A 19,938-nucleotide genomic window follows, 5' to 3' on the forward strand; every position below is an offset into this window, starting at 1 on the left:
CCTGCTCGGAGCATCACTCCGAGCTCAGGTCCCTCTCCGAGCATCTCTCTGAGCCCCGCTCCACCCGCCCGGTCCCGCTCCGAGCCCCGCTCCGCCCGTTTCGCCCGCTCCGAGCATCGCTCGGCCCGGTCCAGTCCCGCTACGAGCATCGCTCCGAGCATCGCTCCGAGCATCGCTCCGCCCGCCCGGTCCCGATCCACCCGGTCCAGTCCCGCCCTGAGCATCGCTCCGAGCCCCGCTCCGCCCGCTCCAGAATCGCTCCGCCCGCCCGGTCCCGCCCGGCGCCGCTCCAGCATCGCTCCGCCCGCCGGCGCTGAGCGCGGAGGGACCGCGGGCCAGCGGAGGGGCCGCGGCAGCTCGGGGCCAGCGGGATGCGCGGCTGGGCGCTGGTGGCCGCGCTGGTGGCCGCGCTGGTGGCCGCGCTGTGCGGGCCCGTGGCGAGCGGCGAGCGGCGGCGGCGGGCGGCCAGCCTGGGAGAGATGCTGCGGGAGGTGGAGGCGCTGATGGAGGACACGCAGCACAAGCTGCGCAACGCCGTGCAGGAGGTGAGGGCGCCGGGGATCTCCCCTCTGCATCCCCCGAGCGTCCCCGGCTCCGTGCCCGCATCCCCCGTGAGCATCCCGGGATGGGGAGAGCAGCGGGACACGGTCCGGGCGGAGCCCAGAGTGACACAGGGACAGTGCGTGGGCAGGGAAGGAGCGCGGGGGAGAGTGAGGATATCCCAAAGCAGGATTCGGGGCTGTCAGTGTCCCGAAAACGCTCGGAGAAGCAGCTTGCTTGCGATGAAATCGCTTGTCTTGGTCTCGAATTGCTGGCCCAGGAGCTGAGACCAGACCCAAAGGAATTGTCTCATATGGCTGTCAAAACACCTCGTCCCTGCACTCCCCTCCCTTGTGTGCTTTTAATTCCCCTTCCTGCTAAGAATCCTCCTTTCAGGTTCTCATTCAAAAATATTTAGTCTGCAAAACGTGTTGCTGGCAACCTGCTGGAGAAACAGACCCTGGTTTACCATAATTAGGTGATTTCTGGGCTTTTACTGTCATCTGGGTGGTTGCTGAAATCTACCTCTGTTCTCCCCTTCATTCACACTGCAAGCACATCGAGACAAACCCTTCATTTCAGTGCTGCAGAGATGCTCAAGGATGTAATCAGCATTTCTGCCCCTTTTTCTCTGTAGTCAGTTGTGGATTGAAGAATGATCTGTGTGCAGCACAAAGTGTGAATTGTTTGAGCAGAGTCTTGGGGGATAAACGGTTTGCTCTTAGAAAGATTTGCAGCTGTTACTTAAAATAAACAGACACTCTGAAAGGAGAGGGTTTGTCTTGGGTAAAATCCTGTTGTTCATCCTGGTTGAACTTGTGGCCTCCTAGCTCTGTTATAGCAGTTGCAAAAAAACAAAAGGACACGATTTATTCTGGTGTGTTTACAGACTCACACCCTTCCTCCTCCCACAAAGACAGTAGGAACTGAGATAGATAATTATATTCTGGATATGTGCACCCTCCTCTGTAGGGCTGCCTCTGTTGACTGCAGGGTTTTTTGTTTCTTGCCAGGATGTTTTCTCTCCTTTATCAGAATGGAAACTCTGCCTTAAGTTTCCAGTGTTTTTTTTTTTTGTGTGTGTGGAGCAGTCAGCTGGGCTCTCAGTGACCCCAGCCTGTGCAGACACCAAATTGCCCATGGTCTGCACACCTTTTTCCCTGGCAGGGACTGACTTTGGCTTCACCACCCCTGAGCTCCAGGGTTTAGCTCAGCCCTGTTTTTCTGGCCCATTGAAAGAGCTGCTGCAGGCAGTGCCTGACACAAGAAGCATGGTTGGGTCTCCTTTGTGACATTTTTGCTAATTTTCAGGTTGGTTTTTTTTTTGTTTTTTTTTTTTTTGTTTTTTTTTTTTGTTTTTTTTTTTAACTTGGCAGATGGAAGCTGAAGAGGAAGGGGCAAAAAAGCTGTCAGAAGTCAGCTTTGAAGAGTTACCTCCCAACTTCCACAACGAGTCCAACACAGAAACCAGAGTGGGCAACAGAACTGTTCACACTCATCAGGAAATTGATAAGGTATGAGAAAATCCTGTGTGGTGAGCTCTCCATTCTTATTTTCTTCTTCAAAAAAAAAAAAACAAACAAACCCTAGTGTTGTTCACAAAACATGTTTGTTCACAAAATAATTCGGAGTGTGAATTTTCCTGATGATAATTATTTTGGGGTTTGATTGTATCTTCTGTGCTTGGCTAGTCATGCTGTTAAGGACATCTGTCATGAAAGGTTAGTGGGAAAGAACAATTTATTTTGAAAAAAGGGGCTGCTAAAAATAGGACATAGCTACAACTATTATGTGGGGCACAAAAACCCAACCATCTCCTGCTCCTTTTCTTCTTTACAGTGTCAAGGAGGGAGCTCTGTCATCTGCTTTCCCCTCAGAGTAGGGTTTATTAGGAGTGACAGCAAAATGGGGAAAAAAGAGGGGGTGGGAGTGGGTTAATTATTGCAGGATGTAGGACTGAGAGTAACAAAGGGCTAATAAAAACTGTGGTTTGAGATTTTGTTCCTTTCCTGTATCAGGTTACAGATAACAAAACTGGATCAACAGTTTTTTCTGAGACAGTTATTACATCCATAAGAGATGGAGAAAACAAAAGGAATCATGTAAGTGAGCACATTTCTTCCCTTTGTAAAATCAAACAAATACTTTGGGTTCCTTGATCAGAAGATTGTGACAGAGTTCACCTAAAAAAATTTTGGGATGTTTTGAAACACTCTAAACCTTTGGGTAAGAAGCCAAAAATATTTGTGTTTTTCAATTAGTTCAATTTAGGAATAATGAGACTGGGAAACAGAGTTTCATTGTTGTGGTTAATTGACATGTTAGAATATTCAATTTGTCTGTCAAATGTAAATATTAATTAGCACAGATAGTTACACAGCCCCTTCGAATGAGTATGGGTAAATCCTTAATATAACAGTGATCTTGTCTTCCATTGAAAATCTCCTTTTTGGATTTCAGCAGTTGCAAATAACCCCAGATTATTTATTTGTGAGGGATCTTTGGAACAGCATCTGTCTCTGTTTGCTTTTCAGCCTAACACAGTGATGGATAACTGGTTAGAAATGTCACTCTGGGGAGAAGGGAGGGACATGGGACAATAAACCCCCCTCCTCTCAAACTATGGCTGTTTAAAGAATCTCAAAGGAATTTAAAAGATCAAGAATATTCTTTACCCAAGCCTTGCAAGGTACATTTGCCAAACATCAGTAGTCACATGAGAAATCCAGCTCTGCTTTAAAAAATAGGGTTTTTTTGGTTGCAGCTTTTCCAAAATTGATTCTTTTTCCTGCTCTTGCTGAGCCTGGGCTTGCCAGGTTTCCTCTGATAGCTGGTTAATAGCCTGTGCTTTGATTTACTTCAACATGCTCTGGCTTTGTTTTTTTTTTTTTTTTGGAGTAACTTACCTCCAGTTCTTTCACAGAAGCAGCTCTGTAACCACTATATAAATATAATTATGGAAATTATTTTATAAATATAATTATGGAAAAACTACGTCAGTAATTCCGATTTTCAATGGACACAGAACCTAAAATTAGTGCCTCTTTCCTACATTTTTCCCTCTTGCAGCTCATGTTTTCATACTGCCATTTCAGTCTGAAAATGGCAAGTAGCAAAATATAGCACACACAAGCAACTTTCCTTTTTTTTTATGACTATTTGGCAAAGCTTGTAGCTTAAGTGAAAACCCGAGGTATAAATTAAATTGTAACTATTCTAAACTGCAGCTGATTTTATACAAAGTGTTAACATCCTGCAGAACACTCTTTAATAATGAGATTATGTTTAATGAAGACAATCCAAATTAATTTTTTTTCCTAGAAAATGTGATCATCATCTTCAAACCCAGCGTACAAAGGCAAACTTTTTAACCTTCTTAGCCCTGCAGCACAACTCCACTGGTGTTTCATAATGTGCTTGCCTTGCTTGTGGTGTCTAACCATTCTTCACAGCTGTAAAAATTATTTCCAAATCAACTTTCTCCAGGGTTCATGCAGAGTTCCTTATAAGCTTCATATATCAAGGTACAGCTGCATTTTCCATGTGGGAAGCTACCAAGTTCTGCTGCACCCAGAACTCACAGAGCTCCTGGTGCTCCAGATGAGGGATTTGAGGGCTGAACACAGAATTTTTTTCAGATTTTGTGGTGCAGCCCAGATTTCCTGAGCTCTGGAGCAGGAACAGCCTGATCTGGTCCCAACAGAGCTGCAGTTGTTAATGTTTATTCCCCCTACACCCAGACTGAGCTCTCAGCACACCCAGGGTACAAACACCTGATTTAGAGGTTGCCAACTTGCAGGAAAAGCAGCCCACAGATGTTCTTGGTGCTTATTTGGGGGCAGCATGAGATTAATGTGACCCAGAGATGCCCAACAGCACTAAACCTGGAAGTGCTTTAAACATTGAGGAGGAATATGAATCCATTTTGCTATTGCAAGGGCAAAGAAACGTGGTAGGAGTAATTGAGAATTGGAAGGTTTGGGTTACAGCAAGGAAAACAGTGGTGCTGTGGAGGGATCTGAAATAATTTGTCCAAATTTAAAGGCACAGATCTGTAAAGTTAAGGTGAAAGAATTGGGAGATGAGGTGCAGAAAGCTTTGCACTGGGCCCTGAGGTTGCTGATGCACCCCAATTTTCACACCTGGAGTTTTGTGTGACATTGGTGGCAGAGTGACTCCATTTTCACAGGCTCAGTTTATTTTCTAGAAGTTCAGGATTCCCACAGCTCCTGCCCTTTAGGTACAAATCTGGGTGGGAAAAAGAATTTTCCAAGCACTGTCAAAACCTGCCCTCTCTGAAATAAATGTGATTTATCACTGCAGTAATTTCTGGTAGCTGGAACCCCACACCTCCTCAGTCCACATTTATTTTCTATGCTGAGTTGTAAGCCTCTGGAATCACTGGAAGGTTTTCATGTGACATTTTTGGGCTTTGAGAGGTGACACCAGAGCCTCACAGGAAGGCAAAGATGTGTCTGCATTGCAATAATAAATCCATTATTATGATCATTATTGGCTGGAATGAGAAATCCAGCACTAGAGAAGCAGCTGGGTAGAAAATATGCCTGCATTTCAAATCACAGTGCATGTACCAACACACAAATAGTGCATGGAAATTAATCTGTATATGCATGTGCACATATATAAAGTGCAGGTATTACAGAACAGGAGGGGAAATCCTCCACACACACACAGAGTTTTCCTTGCAGACCATTTCCCCCTGCTGTGCATGGCAGCAGCATTCTCTCAGAGTGCTCTGGGTCTCTGCTGGCTTGCAAATAATTAGAATATTTTCAGTCAAAAGTTCAAGCACAGAGCACAGCAAGAATAACAGCATTCCCCATTATCCCTTGAAAACCAAAATCTTTCCCAGCTTGTTGGTTAGAGCTGTTTCACTTGTGATACATTGGCCAGACCAAGGGAAGGCAAGGATGGAAAATAAAAGGAAACACAATTGGTACTGGTAAGGTTTGCTGCACTAAGTTTAGTTGTATTTCTTCTCACTTCCAGTCAAGCAGCATTTTATTCTCTCTTCTGTTATAAGCTCTCTCTTCTAAATCAAAGCTAGTGTACCTGAGCTTTTTTCTTGTCTCTAGTAATATGATAAATAATTTCAAAAAGCACTTCCTCTTTTTAGCTAGGTTGTTTTTGTGGGCTTTTTTTTTTTAATTTTATTTTTTTTATTTTATTCCAAATTCTAATAGGAGTATATCTGCTAGCTTTCAATCCTCTTTTTTGGAAGGGATTTTTGATGATGCTGGTGTCTGGGGAGAGCAAAGCAGTGAACTGGGAGAGCATAATGCATTTCTCCTTTCACTTTGGCCCTGTGGAAGAGATTCTCTGTGTTTGCCTGGCCCTGCTGAGGGCAGGGCTGTGCCTCCTCTTTGGTGACACAGGGCAAAGTCTGTCTGTGGAGGGTGGGGTGTAGCTGTGTGGGATGCCCAGGGTGCTTTCCCAGGGTCATTTCCATTTCCTCACAGCTTTCACAGGCTGACCTGGAAGCTCCTGCTTTGTGCAGGTGCCATCCCTTTTGTTACAGCCCCATTTCAACCTTTTCCCAGCAGTAAAAAGAGAGAAAACAGTTCAGTTTTCTCCTTTTCTAGAGAAAAAGCAGTGGTTTGAATGGCACAGCTCTTCAAGCTCTCACTTCTCTGACATGAAGAAGTGCCAAAACAGCCACCTGGCTCCTGTTTGGGCACCTTGTATGTGATTTCCCCAAACATGAGCTCAGCCTCATGTGCTGGATCTGCCCTCCCTGAAGCCCATACTGCTCCAGGGAGAGCATTTCCCACAGTGCTCTGTAGGAAGAAAGCTTTGGAAATTGAGAAGGAAGAGTCCATGGAATGGAAATTGCAATTTTTCCATCAGCAGCACTGCAGGAGAGGAGTCAATGGCAGAAGTTTGAAAATGCAGCATCTTGGTGTTGACTTGTGCTCCCTCATGTCTCTCTTGTTTTGGGCAGTTTTTAATATTTGGGTCCAATTCCTCTGCTGCTTTTTTTCCACAGAACTTTGAGTCCCTGCTGACCTGCACTCAACAACCTTAAACCATCAATAGACACACTAAGTGCATTCCTGGGTTGAAATCCAGGTCTCTGTCTTGCCAAAAATCATGTAATATCCAAGTCTGGTAGGCTGTGTATATTCAATAATTGAATTCCCTGGTGAGTCTGCTTTTCTGATAGCTGTGCAGCCTGCTCCACTCATCATTGGAGCAGTGCAGTTCTTTCCTTTAATCCCTGCTGGAGGAGCAGATAAGGCAAATTGTGCTTGTTTTGGAGAGGAGCCATGGAATGGTTAGACATAATGTTTTACTGAGCCCCCTTTTTTGGCTCCCTTTTCAGTTTTGGTCTTGGCAATGTAGAATATGGAGCTTTGGGGCAAGTGTGAAGTGCTCATGAGGACAAGCAGCCTGTGTTTGTTAGAGCAGGAAATGATGTGGAGAAGGGTGCAAAGGGAGAGAGGATTTAGCTGAAGATGAGAACAATTGCTCAATGATCATTCTGAGCTGCTCTTGTTAATCTGGAGTGTTTTCAGGCTGTGACTCCTGTAGAGAGGGACTCATCCTTGTGAGAAAGGTGTGATGGGCTGTGTGCTCATCTCTGGGACTCCACAGGCAGCTCCACAGGCAGCAAATGCTCCCTAGTGGTGCAGAAGCTTTTAGGGGATTTAACTGAGGGTTTAACTTGGGATATTCCAAAAGTCTTCATCAGCAGTTCCAGTTTGTGCCTGTATTGTAGAATTGTTAAGAAACTTGCCAGAACCTCATGTGTTGTATTTCTACTTTTTTTTTCTATTTCTATTTCATTTCTATTCCAGCTAAACCCCCCCCCCCAAAAAAAAAAAAAAAATTATCAAGGTGGCTGAGGAGTCACCTCATTGTTTTTGTCTCTCTGGATTATTTGAGCAGCTAAATGCTGATGAGAGAAAGATTTCTTGTGATAAATTTCCCCTCCAAAGCTCTTGCTGATGCAGTGACAGTGCCCAGAGCTGATCCAGTGCTCTGGGCAGGGTTAGTGAGAGCAGATTATAAACCATCTTCTCTTTAAGGTAACATCCATTCAGGAGAGTGAATCTTTTGTGTGGGCTGGTGGCAATTTTGTGATCTAGTGAAGTCTGTTAAGAGGTCATGGTATGGATTTTCTTTATTGAAGATTTATCAGCAGTGTTTCTCTCCTCTTGCCATGCACATGTAGCAAATTAACCATGAGAGGAAAAGCTTTAAGGCAAGTGAGAATTTTTTTTTTTCCACTGGTTTTGATTACATGACTTAATCCATTGGCTCCAGCAACTGCTTATTTGAGGTTTTAGCTGAAACCATGTTATCTAATTAAGCAGCAAGCCTTAGCTGGAAGGGTAACAACAGTAGCCAAGGCTTTGGGAAATACAGGCTACAGTACTGGATGTATAGCAGAGGTGTTTTGTCTTTTCATCTTTTATTGGCATCTGTTATAATCTGGGAGTGGTTGAGACAGATGCAGAGGGTGCAGATAAATGGTTAAAGCTGGTTACATCTGTGGTGTCACAGGTATGGTGGCAGAGTTGCTGTGCAAAAGAGAGAAAGAAAGAAAAGAAAAGAAAAGAGAAAGAAAGAAAGAAAGAAAGAAAGAAAGAAAGAAAGAAAGAAAGAAGAAAGAAAGAAAGAAAGAAAGAAGAGAAAGAAAGAAAGAGAAAGAAAGAAAGAAAGAAAGAAAGAAATGAAAGAAAGGAAGAAAGAAAGAAAGAAAGAAAGAAAGAAAGAAAGAAAGAAAGAAAGAAAGAAAGAAAGAAAGAAAGAAAAGAAAGAAAGAAAGAAAGAAAGAAGAAAGAAAGAAAGAAAGAAAGAAAGAAAGAAAGAAAGAAAGAAAGAAAGAAAGAAAGAAAGAAAGAAAGAAAGAAAGAAAGAAAGAAAGAAAGAAAGAAAGAAAGAAAGAAAGAAAGAAAGAAAGAAAGAAAGAAAGAAAGAAAGAAAGAAAGAAAGAAAGAAAGAAAGAAAAAGAAAGAGTAAAGAAGCTCTGTAGAATAGAATGGTGGTTTGAAATGCAGTGCCTGGAGAAATGCATTTCTGTGTCAACTGTCTCTCAGCTTTATCCTCCCTCCCAAGATTCACAAAGAGCATTTTGGCTTTTTTTGTGAGTGCCTGCCTGGCCTGGGGGGCTGAGTCACTGGCAGCCCTTGGGGACACCTCTGGTGACTGCTCCCCTGCCAGCTCATGGCTCCTGATCCTCTCTCCTGTCCTGATCCTCCCCTTCCCATCAGTGCCCTTCTCCCCTCCAGCCAGCAGTGCATTGTAACACAGCAGGACTGCACTGAAGGATCACAGGGTGGGTGGGAATTCTGGGGCTGTTTACTCCTTATTCTGTCTGGAAGTGACTCAGAGCCTGAGTCATCTATTGTGGATTTGCATCACATGAGGAATCCCTCAAACTTCTTCCTTGGGGAAGTCCAGGGGGAGAAGAAGTATCTTAGGGTGTGTGGAGGGTTTGACATCATGGTGTCAGGAAAAGGGCAGCCCTGGTGGTTTCCTGGGTCCAGGACATCTCACAGCTGTCAGCAAGGGAGAGTTTTGGTCCCCTGGTAGTGTTTGTCTTGGATTTCACTTGGTGGAAATCTGAAGTGCATTCATGTGCTTATGCCCCTTTTGGAAGGACAAAATTGTGCTGGAGATGCTTTTAAATTCTTCCTCATTTGTCTTTGTTTAGGAAGTGGGATGAATATTCATGAACTGTCATCCTCTCCTGTTGTTGATATCCCCTAGCACATGATTTCAGATGGAAGATTAAATTAAGGCAATTATACAATAAAAGAGGCTCTTTTGTAATCACAACAAATGCCCCAAAGAGGAGGTCTTGACAAAGCTTCAAAGAGCCAACAGCTATCACCCAATTCCTGCTCCATCCTTAGGCAGACATGGATCTCATGTTCCCAAAATCCTCAAGTGCTGGACCTGATTTATTCCAATGCTGTTGCTGTAACTCAAACCCCTTCTTCCATCTACAGCTCATGGAAAATAAACTGTTCCCTTTCTTCTGCAGCAAAAACAGCCTCATACTGTCAACTCTGCCATGGGCAAAATCCATTGAGTGTGGATCCTCACCAATGTCCTTCTGTTCCATGTTATTATCTTTGGCTGGCACCTTAGACAGAGTTGTCTGTTGAAACCGTACACTACAAAAAAAATACATTGTATAGGAACAAAGCCCACAGGACTCAAACTTTGAAATCATTTCACTGAGGCCAATGTCTTCCTCTCAGTGTGCTACTCTTAATTTAGTGATAAAGATCAGCCAGCAGCTATTAAGTGCAGAAATCTTTTTTTCAAAGGCTTTTCTTTCCTCCCAGAGGTCTCACATCCTCCCTGTGCACAGCTACTCTGTTGTTTTGCTTTCAGGAATCAGCAGAGCTGACATGGTTGGGTGGTGAATCACAGGAGCTTTGGAGCTGCCAATTGTCAGGAGCAGCCTGGGACAAAGCCCAGCTCCTGGTGAGCATCCCTGCCCAGGGCTGAGTATGATCAGAGCATCCCTGCCCAGAGCTGGGTGTGTGATGGGATCATCCCTGCCCAGAGCTGAGTGTGTGATGGGATCATCCCTGCCCAGGGCTGAGTGTGTGATCTCTGCTGCTCACAAATTTTGGCACTCCAGACCTAGAGAGTCTCCTTGAGCTCAAGGATTTTGGGATGGAACCCAGGATTTCTCACTCCACCAGGGTTTGTACTCATCTCCTGATTATCCCAGACCAAAGATTTGCTTTTCTCCCATCTACACATCCACAGGTAAAAGCATCTCTCTGTTAGGACCATCAATTGCAAACTCACTGGGAAAACTTTGTTTATAAACATGCATCAGAGTTTTGACCTCACATATACAAATAATCAAACAAACGTACACACACACAGAGTCCTTTTCTCCTTTCCTTGTTAGATAGCCCTTAGTTTTCAGACTAAATTAATTACTTGTCAGATATATAATTTATTGGGTTTTTCTTCTAAATTCAAATAGTTCTCACATGCCCACTTTGATGCCATGGCAAAATAGGTTGGAATGAGTGCTTGGAACTCATTATTCTCATTTTTCTCATTATTCTGAGGCCTTTGCCAGGATTTTTTTGGGTCTTGTTCTTTGGGTTTGTTTTAGTTTTTGTTTTTTGGGTGTAGTTTCTTCTTTCAATGGAGTAATTTCTTTGAAGATAAGATGATATTTGATTTATTTCCTCTTTTGGCATTGAGCATTAGCTGCCCAAGGCTCTGGTGAGTGGCAGGATCCCAGTTTGTGTGTGGGAATAAGCAGGAGGAGTGGGAAGGGATGCAGTCCTTACCCTGGTGCTGGGCAGGTTGTGGGGTCACAGCTGCCTCAGTAATTCCCTTTTTGGCAGCATGTCAAGGCTGTGCTGCTTGGGGTGCCTAAAGCCAAGCCCAAACCTCCCAGGCCAGCCTCAGTTCTCTCCTATTCTGCCTCTGTTTATATTGTCACGTGGAGAACAAGCAATGAAGTTTTTCCCAAATAAAATATTTCTGGGAAATGGGAAAAAGGACTCAGATGGGGTTGGCTCTGTGGAGGGGATGAGGACAAAGCCAAGGGCTCTGTTGTTTATGGGATGGAGCTCAGCAGTGACATTCCTGCTGGACAGCCACCCAAAGAGCCCCCAGCACAGCCTGCAGCCCATGTCTGCTCCTTTTGGGATGTCCTTTATCAACAGGAGCTCCTCATGTTACAAGTGCTGTGTGCTTGGCAGGGCAGCAGGGAGAGGTTTGCACTGCTGGAAAGTATTACAGAGGTTTTGAGCTGTTTCAAGGCAAATTAATTCATATCTCATTAAAGACAAATGCATTATGTGCCCTGTCTAGACAAGTGAGAGATTAGGAACTGGAATACTAGTGCATTTCAAATTAAGGCAGTAGTTTCCATGAAAGAATATTCCATTCTATGTAATTCTGCCTTTTTTTTTTTAGTACTCACAGGATATAAAACAGGTTTTATGCTTCTTTTTTTTTTTTTCCCTACTACTCAGCAGTTTTTGCCATCTGCTGCAGTAATGGAGAGCAGCCCTGTGTGAAACAACTTGGAGAAACTAAATCAGAACCTGGAGGGGGATTAGCAAACACAGCAATGTTAACTCTTGGCTGGCTGGCTGCTGGGAGGTGCCAGCTCAGTGTGAGCAGGGCTCTGCAGCCCTGGAGTTGTTCTTGGCTCAGGTGAGCTCTGCTCTGCCTGGGGAGGATCTGCAGCTCTGGTTTTGGGGGGTTAATGCTGAGTTTTACCTGAGTTACAGGTCTTTGGAAAGGGAATTGCTTTGTGTGAGGGGTTTTTAATATATGCAAAGGGGTTTCTGTGCAGAGAACTTTTGGAACACAGCTGTTCTGAAATGCAGTGAGGGGTGCTCCCATCCATTCCCAAGGTTACCCCCAAACCTCATTTTCTGATTGTCACACCAATGCCTTTAGTGGCACTGTGTGCCTGCTGCCTTTGAGAGCTTCCTCACCTCTCCAAAATCACAGATTTTTGCCTCTACACCTGAAATGCACAGAGGGTTAGGAATGAACACTCTGGAAGGGCTGTTCTGGCTTCCCAGCTGGGCAGAAAACACAAAAATCCTGCCTCTCCCCCCAGCTGCTGCAGGAGTTTGTAGGCACAGATTTAAATAAACCAGCAAACTTTGCCATGTGGATGACACAAGGAGGGGAGAAGGGGCTCTCCTGCTGGAATCCCACTGCCCCCATGCCAGAGAACCACAGAAGGTTGTGTATTAACTCATGACTGTGCCTTCCTCTGCTTCCTTGGGTTCTCAACTAAAGAGAAAATATCCCAGCAGAGAAAGCATCACTCAAGACAGTCCCTGACAAACACTGGCTGAAGATATCAGCAGTGAAGAGGGAGTTTTGTTTAAAGTTTTCTTTGCAGAAGAACTTTTTGAGGAGGCAGAGTGAGTGTGAGTGGGGAGAGGGAATGGATAAATCAAATGGAAAAACCAAATGGAAAAATCAAATGGACAAATCAAATGGACAAATCCAGGGTCTGGGGCTGCCACCTGCAGCTGCCACCAGCATCACTTTCAGCTCTATTTGCAAATAAAATGGACAATAACCATTCTGTGGGAAAGCAATCATCTTTGGCAAAGGCAAGAAACCTGAAGTTTCTTTCAGCAGCAGTTGTTTCAGCAGGCTTAGGAACCTTTTCCATAATTTAATTTTTTTTTTGTTGGGTGGGTTTTTGTTGGGTTTTTTTTCTCCCCTGTTGGTTTTGGAATAGATCCTAATGCCCAAATAGCTTCCAGGGGCTGCAGGATGTTCACTGCAGAGCTCAATATTATAGTAAGAGTCCTCAGGATGCTGAGTGTGTCCTTGGCATGGGATTCCCATCCTGGCCTCTGTGCTTGGTGGCTCCCAGCACATCCACTGATAACCCACTGCTAACCCACTGATAACCCACTGATAACCCACTGCTAACCCACTGATAACCCACTGATAATCCACTGATAACCCACTGCTAACCCACTGCTAACCCACTGATAAACCCATTGCTAACCCACTGCTAACCCACTGATAACCCACTGATAAACCCACTGCTAACCCACTGATAATCCACTGATAAACCCACTGATAAACCCACTGCTAACCCACTGATAACCCACTGATAAACCCACTGCTAACCCACTGATAATCCACTGATAAACCCACTGATAAACCCACTGCTAACCCACTGATAATCCACTGATAAACCCACTTCTAACCCACTGCTAACCCACTGCTAACCCACTTATAACCCACTGATAAACCCACTGCTAACCCACTGATAATCCACTGATAAACCCACTGCTAACCCACTGCTAACCCACTGCTAACCCACTGATAAACCCACTGATAAACCCATTGATAAACCCACTGATAAACCCACTGATAACCCACTGACAACCAGCTGATGTAGGTGTTCAGATTTGCTCATTGTCCAACATCTCCAAAGGCAGCTGAATTAGAAAATTGCCTGATTAAGTAAGAAAAAATAAATAATAATAAAATGCATGGTTGCACATCTGCATGTGTCTGGTGGGGTGAATTGCTCTGGAGTGTGGGACAGTTTCACTGAGCACACATGAAAGGAAGCTTTGGCCACACCAGGAAAGAAAACCACAAAAGGATTTTTTTTTTTTTTTCCCTGACTGGAAGTCCTCATTAAACAGAATGTCTGAGCTGGTGGGACACAATTCAGTAAGAGGAGAAAGTTTTCTGGTGTGGGGCTCATGAATCCAGGAGAAATCAGCAGCTGGAGAATTGCAGCTTTGGTGGTTTAGAGTAAAGAGAGTTATTCCATGAGCTTAAAGCAATCCTGGCTGGATTTCTCCTTTGTGGGGAAGGACAGTTGGAAAACCTGACTGCAGGCAGACCTGGCTGTTTGCCTGGAAGGGGATGGAGAGGAATGAAACAGTACAGTCTGCTCTGGTGTGGTTTACACAGGGCACTCATAAAGCAGCTGACAAAGCCACAAACAGAGAGAGAAGTGGCTGGCTGCTCACTTGGAGCCACAAAACCTCCAGCATACTGGAGGTATAACATTTGGATTTTTGGGTATTTGATCCACCTGGTTATGTAGAAACAGAAAAGAAAGGAAAAAAAAAGAACAAAACAAAACAAAAAACCAGAACACACACAGTACTGGGATAATGAAGTTGAAAAATGTGGTGGTTTATAGCAGCCTAGGCCTGGTGATACTAATTCCTTGAGGCAGCTAAAAGGAATTCTTCTGAATTATAAACACATAACCTGAATGTTGAGTTGAGCATGTGAGAAGAGTCAGAAGTGTGTTTGGCTTCTGTTCTGTGTTCTGGGCAATCAAACAGTGAGAACATCTGAGGTGGCCAGGATGGGGAACTCAGGCTGATTCCTGCAGGAATTCCTCACACAGGCAGGAACCCCCAAAGGCTGAGCCTGGGCAGGATCTGAAGAGAACAATGGGAACTTTCAGCAGGGGCTGCACAGATGATCTGCTCCAGCAAGTGAGATTAGACTGCCAGAGAGCAGCCAAGGGCTTACTTCAGAGAATCCAGAGAATCTGTGTAGTTCCTTTTCCTTTTCCTTTTCCTTTTCCTTTTCCTTTTCCTTTTCCTTTTCCTTTTCCTTTTCCTTTTCCTTTTCCTTTTCTTCCTTCTCCTTCTCCTTCTCCTTCTCCTTCTCCTTCTCCTTCTCCTTCTCCTTCTCCTTCTCCTTCTCCTTCTCCTTCTCCTTCTCCTTCTCCTTCTCCTTCTCCTTCTCCTTCTCCTTCTCCTTCTCCTTCTCCTTCTCCTTCTCCTTCTCCTTCTTTCCCTTTTTCTTTCCACTAGCAATGGCACAAAACAGTGCTGGAGTACAGGTGACTCAGAATGCTGCTGTAATTTATTCTTTTGTTGTCTACATTCTTTCCAGCCTGGAGAAAACAACACAAATAAATGACATTTTGGAGAAGAGGGTTAATCACACAGTTTTTGAGAGGCACCCCCTCTCCCTGTGAGCAGACACATCACTCTCTGTTCTCCTCACTGCCATGGCCCAGGGGCTGAAGCCACCAAGAAATTTGGGGTCAGAGGGTTTAGAAAATCCAGGGAGAGGGCACAGAGCTGTGATTGCACAAAGAACCCCAGAAAGGAAATAAAACCAAACAACTTTATGCTTTGTTTCCCAAATCAGACATATGATCAGTGAGGAGCTGCTGGTATTTCAAGGAGAGGCCTGAATTCTGGCAAATCACACCTTTATCTTTCCTCCAGGAGTGTATCATTGATGAAGACTGTGACCCAGGGAAATACTGCCAGTTCTCCAGCTTGGAATACAAATGTCAGCTCTGCAAGCCCCAGCACACAGTGAGTCCTGCCTGAGATGGGATTTCTTGGGATCTTTAGAAAATCCAGGCATTATTGCTGCCAATGTCAGCAAGGCAGAATTGACAGAAAAGGAGTTGCAAAGCTTTCTGCTTGAGGGTAGAACAATTTTCCTGTCAACATGGAGTAACTAAAAATCAGGATTGGGATGGCCCAACACCTACCCCCCTCCCCACATGTTCTTTGCAGCTGCTCCTGTGTGTGAAGTGAGCTCAGGCTGAAGGAGGGATCAATTCCCTGACCCAGAACCTCAATAGTTAGAGAAAAAGAGCATTTTTCTCCTTAACTAGGGTCTTAGTAGTGCCAGTGGAGTCCCCCCACTCCTTGCCCTGTGTTAGGCACTGCCTGTGGGATCTGTGGAAAAGAAATGCAGGCTTTGTGTGGCTGCCCAGACAGGAAAAAGCTGCTGAAACTCTGACCTGCCAGGACTCCACAAGATTGTTAATCAAACTACCTGAAAGAGGAGACAAAGTGACACACATGGCTTTTATTAGGTTGATTTCTGGAGTGTGTGTAGTGGAAACACTTGGGGCAATTGTCATACAATGCAACCTTCTGCTAGAGGTTTGCATTTCTGATTTGCAAAGGGATTTCTTTCAGAGAGATTTTTTCAGAGATTCTTGGTTACCAATGAGATCTGGTTCTTATTACAACTAAAAAATTTTAGTAAGGGTTTTAGTCAGACTTGTTTTGTTTTTTTTTTTTTTTTTTGCTTTGCTCTTTGGAAACAATTCTTCTGAACAAATTGTAAATTCCTGACTGCATTTGACAATGGAAACCATCAGTAATCTTCTCCACTGATGACGTTTGATTATTTAATTTTGGATTGCAGAAGTGAGAGCCCCAGGGAGAGCTTAGAGCAGCATTTCCTAAAGTCCCAGAGAGAGACTGGGGAGGGACATGCAAGTGCCTGTAGTGACAGGAGAAGGGGGGATGGCTTTAAATTGGGGGAGGGCAGGGCTGGGAGGGATTTGGGGAGGAATTGTTCCCTGTGAGGGTGGGCAGGGGCAGCCCCTGGATCCCTGGCAGTGCCCACAGGACATGAATTTCCATTTATTTGCACGCACGGCTTACTCAGGGTGCAGTTGGGCTGGCTGTGTGTGTGCCCCTGACCCTGGGTGCCCAGTGGCAGCCCTGTGTGAGCCCTGCTTTGCCTTGCAGCCCTGCTCCAGGGATGTGGAGTGCTGTGGGGAGCAGCTCTGTGTCTGGGGCCGGTGCAGCAGCTCCAGGGCCAGCGGGGAGAACGGCACCATCTGTGAGAGCCAGCACCACTGCCAGCCTGGCACCTGCTGTGCCTTCCACAGAGGTACAGCACACCCAGCCCTCACCCTGCCCTCTGCCCAGCCCAGGGGAGAATTTAAAATCTGCAGGAGAAACGAATGAGCTGGCTGAAAGTGGCCTCTCCTTCCTCCCAGCAAGCAGCCCATCAGAACCAGGCTGCAGACACATTCCATAATTCCATACCCTGAGTTCCATGTGAGCCTTCCAGGGCATCACACCATGCTGAGTGAGTTTGGTCAGGAAGGAACAAGATATACATATATATATATATATATATAGCTTATATATAACTTATATTTATTTATTTATTTATTTATTTATTTATTTATATGTATGTATGTGTGTGGATATATATATATATCTATATATATAGATATATATATATAGCTATTGAGAAAATTATATATATTATATATACATAATCAATCAGTAGGTAAAAACATTGACGAACATTGACAGAATACTCTTATTAGAGCATAAAATAGTGCCATTGATTAACACCAATTTATTTTTATTCCCTATGGCTGTCTGCTTAGCAGGACTTTAGGCTTTTTCAGGACTTGGAGTATTGCAAATGATTGTCCTAATAAAGATGTGTATTTTTGTATAAAATATTTTTGTGGAGCACTTGCTGCTCAGAATATAGTGTTTTGAAATTGGGAACTGATAGGTCAGTAAAGCACATGTCTGTGCATACCCACACATATATCTGTCTTTTGACCAAATCTGGTTTAAAAACTTAGATTTTGAATTCTTCTCATATTTTATCCTGCCATATGAGGTGACTGAAGACAAGAGGAGGAAGGGAGGTTTTATAGGAATGTCTGGAGGAGCTGAATTCCAGACTGAAGCTGGGAGTTACTGACATGAGGAAACACAGGCTGAAATTCAGCTCAGTGTAGAAACGAGGGTGCCAAGCCCCAGATGCCATCAGACAGCAGAATTGATAAAATGAATTAAATGTCTGAGTTGTAGTTCTTGTAACCTCATTAGTTTCTGAGCAGTTGCTCTGTATTTGCAGCCTCTGCAGAGAAATAAAAAAAAAAAAAAAAACAATAGAGATATTAAATAGAGAGCTATGTCTCTATTCAGATTTCAGTCATTAATGCTCATTGCAAAGGATTCCCCGTGGTGTTATCTGTGTTGGGATTAGAAGGGTGTGGGATCTCCAGGGGCTGGAGCTGTGCTGTGCTGCCTTGGCAGCAGCCTGAGTCCAGCTGATCCTGCTCACTGAGGGTGAATTTCAGTGTCCTACTCCCACCTAGTGGGAAATGCCTGGTCATGGCTCCCTGTCTGTAAGGGGACTGAGAGACTGAGCCTGTTTCATATCCTGCCTGCAGAATTAAACGTGGGCTCACCCACAGCTGAGGACTTCTCCTAAAATGCCTTTCCTTGGTCTGCAGAGCTGCTGTTCCCTGTGTGCACACCCCTCCCTGAGCAAGGGGAGCCCTGCCAGGACCCTTCCAACAGGCTGCTGAACCTCATCAGCTGGGAGCTGGAGCCTGATGGAGCACTGGAGAGGTGCCCCTGTGCCAGTGGCTTGAGCTGCCAGCCCCAGAGGTGAGCACTGGGCTGGGCAGGAGAGCAGCCTGGAGTTTGGGGGCTTTGGGACAGGGGGGTTTTGGTTTGGGGTGAAGAGCTACAGAACTGACAGATTCTGCCCCACTAGAAAGGGTTTGGGCAGCTTTTCTCATCAGCAGCAGTGCAGCCTCCTGCTTGGCCCCACAAGGATCATTTCAATTTTGTAAAAAAACCCCGCATTTTCTATGAAATGAATTCTCCAAGTTTGCTCCTACACTACCAGCATCATATGAACTCCCAACATGACATCATAGCTGGGACAGAGATGCAGATTAATATTTCTCTCTTTTGTGTCTGACTCTTGTTTTTTCATTGAAAAGGAATTTTTCATTGAAAAGGAATTGGGTCACATTTTGTTTCATAAATGTCATCTGAGGAAGCAAGCAGAACTGATCCCACCCTTTCAGCACCCAAATCTCTGTTAATGTGCCATTAACCTCAGGGGAGGTCTGTCAGCAAATGGCAGGTTGAGTCAGAACGTTTCAGGTGAGGGTACAGAAACACAGAAATTAATTAGGGTGTGAATATAGCTGAACTGCCCAGAATTTTCTATCTGAATTTGAAGATTCAAGTAACAGGTTTTTGTTACCTCTTTTTTTTTGAGGCCACTGCTCTCATTTACCAGGATCAAACATTTTGTGCTGTTAGGATGGCTGTATGTGGAAATCACATTTATAACTCTCCAGCTGCCAAGCATGTAAGAATGAGGTGCACGTGAAGGCAGCCAGGGTACATCCATGGTGCATTTAACATGTTTCCATGTGGGGAAGGGAAGGAGAATTCCCCAGCCTGGCAGGAGAGCACAGAGTGATGTACTGTATGCTCTGCATGACCAGATGTGCCTTTTCCCAACAGCCACAGCACCACATCTGTGTGCCAGCTGCCTGCCAATGAAACCCAGCACCCTGAAAAAGAAGAAGATCCCTTAGTGCTGGATGAGATGCCCTTCCTCAGCTTGCTGCCCCAGGATCTGCTCTCTGACTACGAGGAGAGCAGCGTGATCCAGGAGGTGCGCAGGGAACTGCAGAGCCTGGAGGACCAGGCAGCTTTGAAACCTGAGCCTGACTCAGCTCAGGAGCTGCTCTTGGCAGATGAAATCTAAAGCCCCAGCACCAGTTTAGTCAGCTCTTTCTAGATTTTTTTGTTTAGTGTCTTGCTTCTCTGAACCCTGAACACACACTGCTGGATGGAAGTGCAATAAACCAGGTCTTGAAGGAGCATCCTTCTCTGTGCACCAAACCTGCATGTCCCAGCCACTGTGGAATTCATCCAGCCCTGGAGAAAACATTCTGCCCAATGGGAACCATGGCAGCGCTCTTCTGGATTTTTACTTTCCCCTTGTATGTCAGAAATAAACTCCCTAGTGCTTGTACTCATTAAAACACACACACAAGCATAAATAATTTTAAATCACTAGGAACTACAGAAGTGACCTTTGAGTATGGATGTTCAGAGTTGTTTTATTTCCCTAGGGTAAAAAAACCATCTGACACTGTTGCAGTTACAGATTTTAAGGAATTTTTAAAGGAATTTTAATTTTTTTCTTTAGAATTGGTTTGTGCTTTTAATACACTTCATAGGCATAAATCTGTGCATGTCACAGCATGTGATCATTTTTGCCCTTTTGAAAGGTCACTGATTTAAAAAATCAATAGCAAGCTAAGGGTAAAATCTGACCCCAAAACTCCCCAGTGTCTCACCAGTTTGCTAC

At 44.7% G+C, this 19,938-nt stretch overlaps 1 protein-coding gene across 1 annotated transcript; it reads left to right on the plus strand.

The window, feature by feature from the left end:
- The first annotated feature begins 292 nt into the window (after nucleotides 1-292).
- DKK3 (dickkopf WNT signaling pathway inhibitor 3) lies at nucleotides 293-19,609 on the plus strand. The gene is made up of 7 exons (XM_079310182.1): nucleotides 293-545; nucleotides 1,917-2,054; nucleotides 2,559-2,642; nucleotides 15,255-15,347; nucleotides 16,527-16,671; nucleotides 18,050-18,206; nucleotides 19,083-19,609. Exons 1-7 carry the CDS (start codon nucleotides 372-374, stop codon nucleotides 19,327-19,329), a joined length of 1,038 nt encoding a protein of 345 aa, XP_079166308.1. The 5' UTR covers nucleotides 293-371; the 3' UTR covers nucleotides 19,330-19,609.
- The last annotated feature ends 329 nt before the right edge of the window (nucleotides 19,610-19,938 follow it).

Source organism: Erithacus rubecula (genome assembly GCF_903797595.1).
Source record: "Erithacus rubecula genome assembly, chromosome: 6".
In the NCBI taxonomy this organism is placed as follows: domain Eukaryota; kingdom Metazoa; phylum Chordata; class Aves; order Passeriformes; family Muscicapidae; genus Erithacus; species Erithacus rubecula.

Excerpts from the sequence above, each read along its gene's own strand:
- DKK3 (XM_079310182.1), top strand. The coding sequence starts at position 372 with ATGCGCGGCTGGGCGCTGGTGGCCGCGCTGGTGGCCGCGCTGGTGGCC. Across the intron at positions 546-1,916 it reads TGCGCAACGCCGTGCAGGAG|ATGGAAGCTGAAGAGGAAGG; the intron begins GTGAGGGCGCCG and ends TTAACTTGGCAG. Across the intron at positions 2,643-15,254 it reads GAGAAAACAAAAGGAATCAT|GAGTGTATCATTGATGAAGA; the intron begins GTAAGTGAGCAC and ends TCTTTCCTCCAG.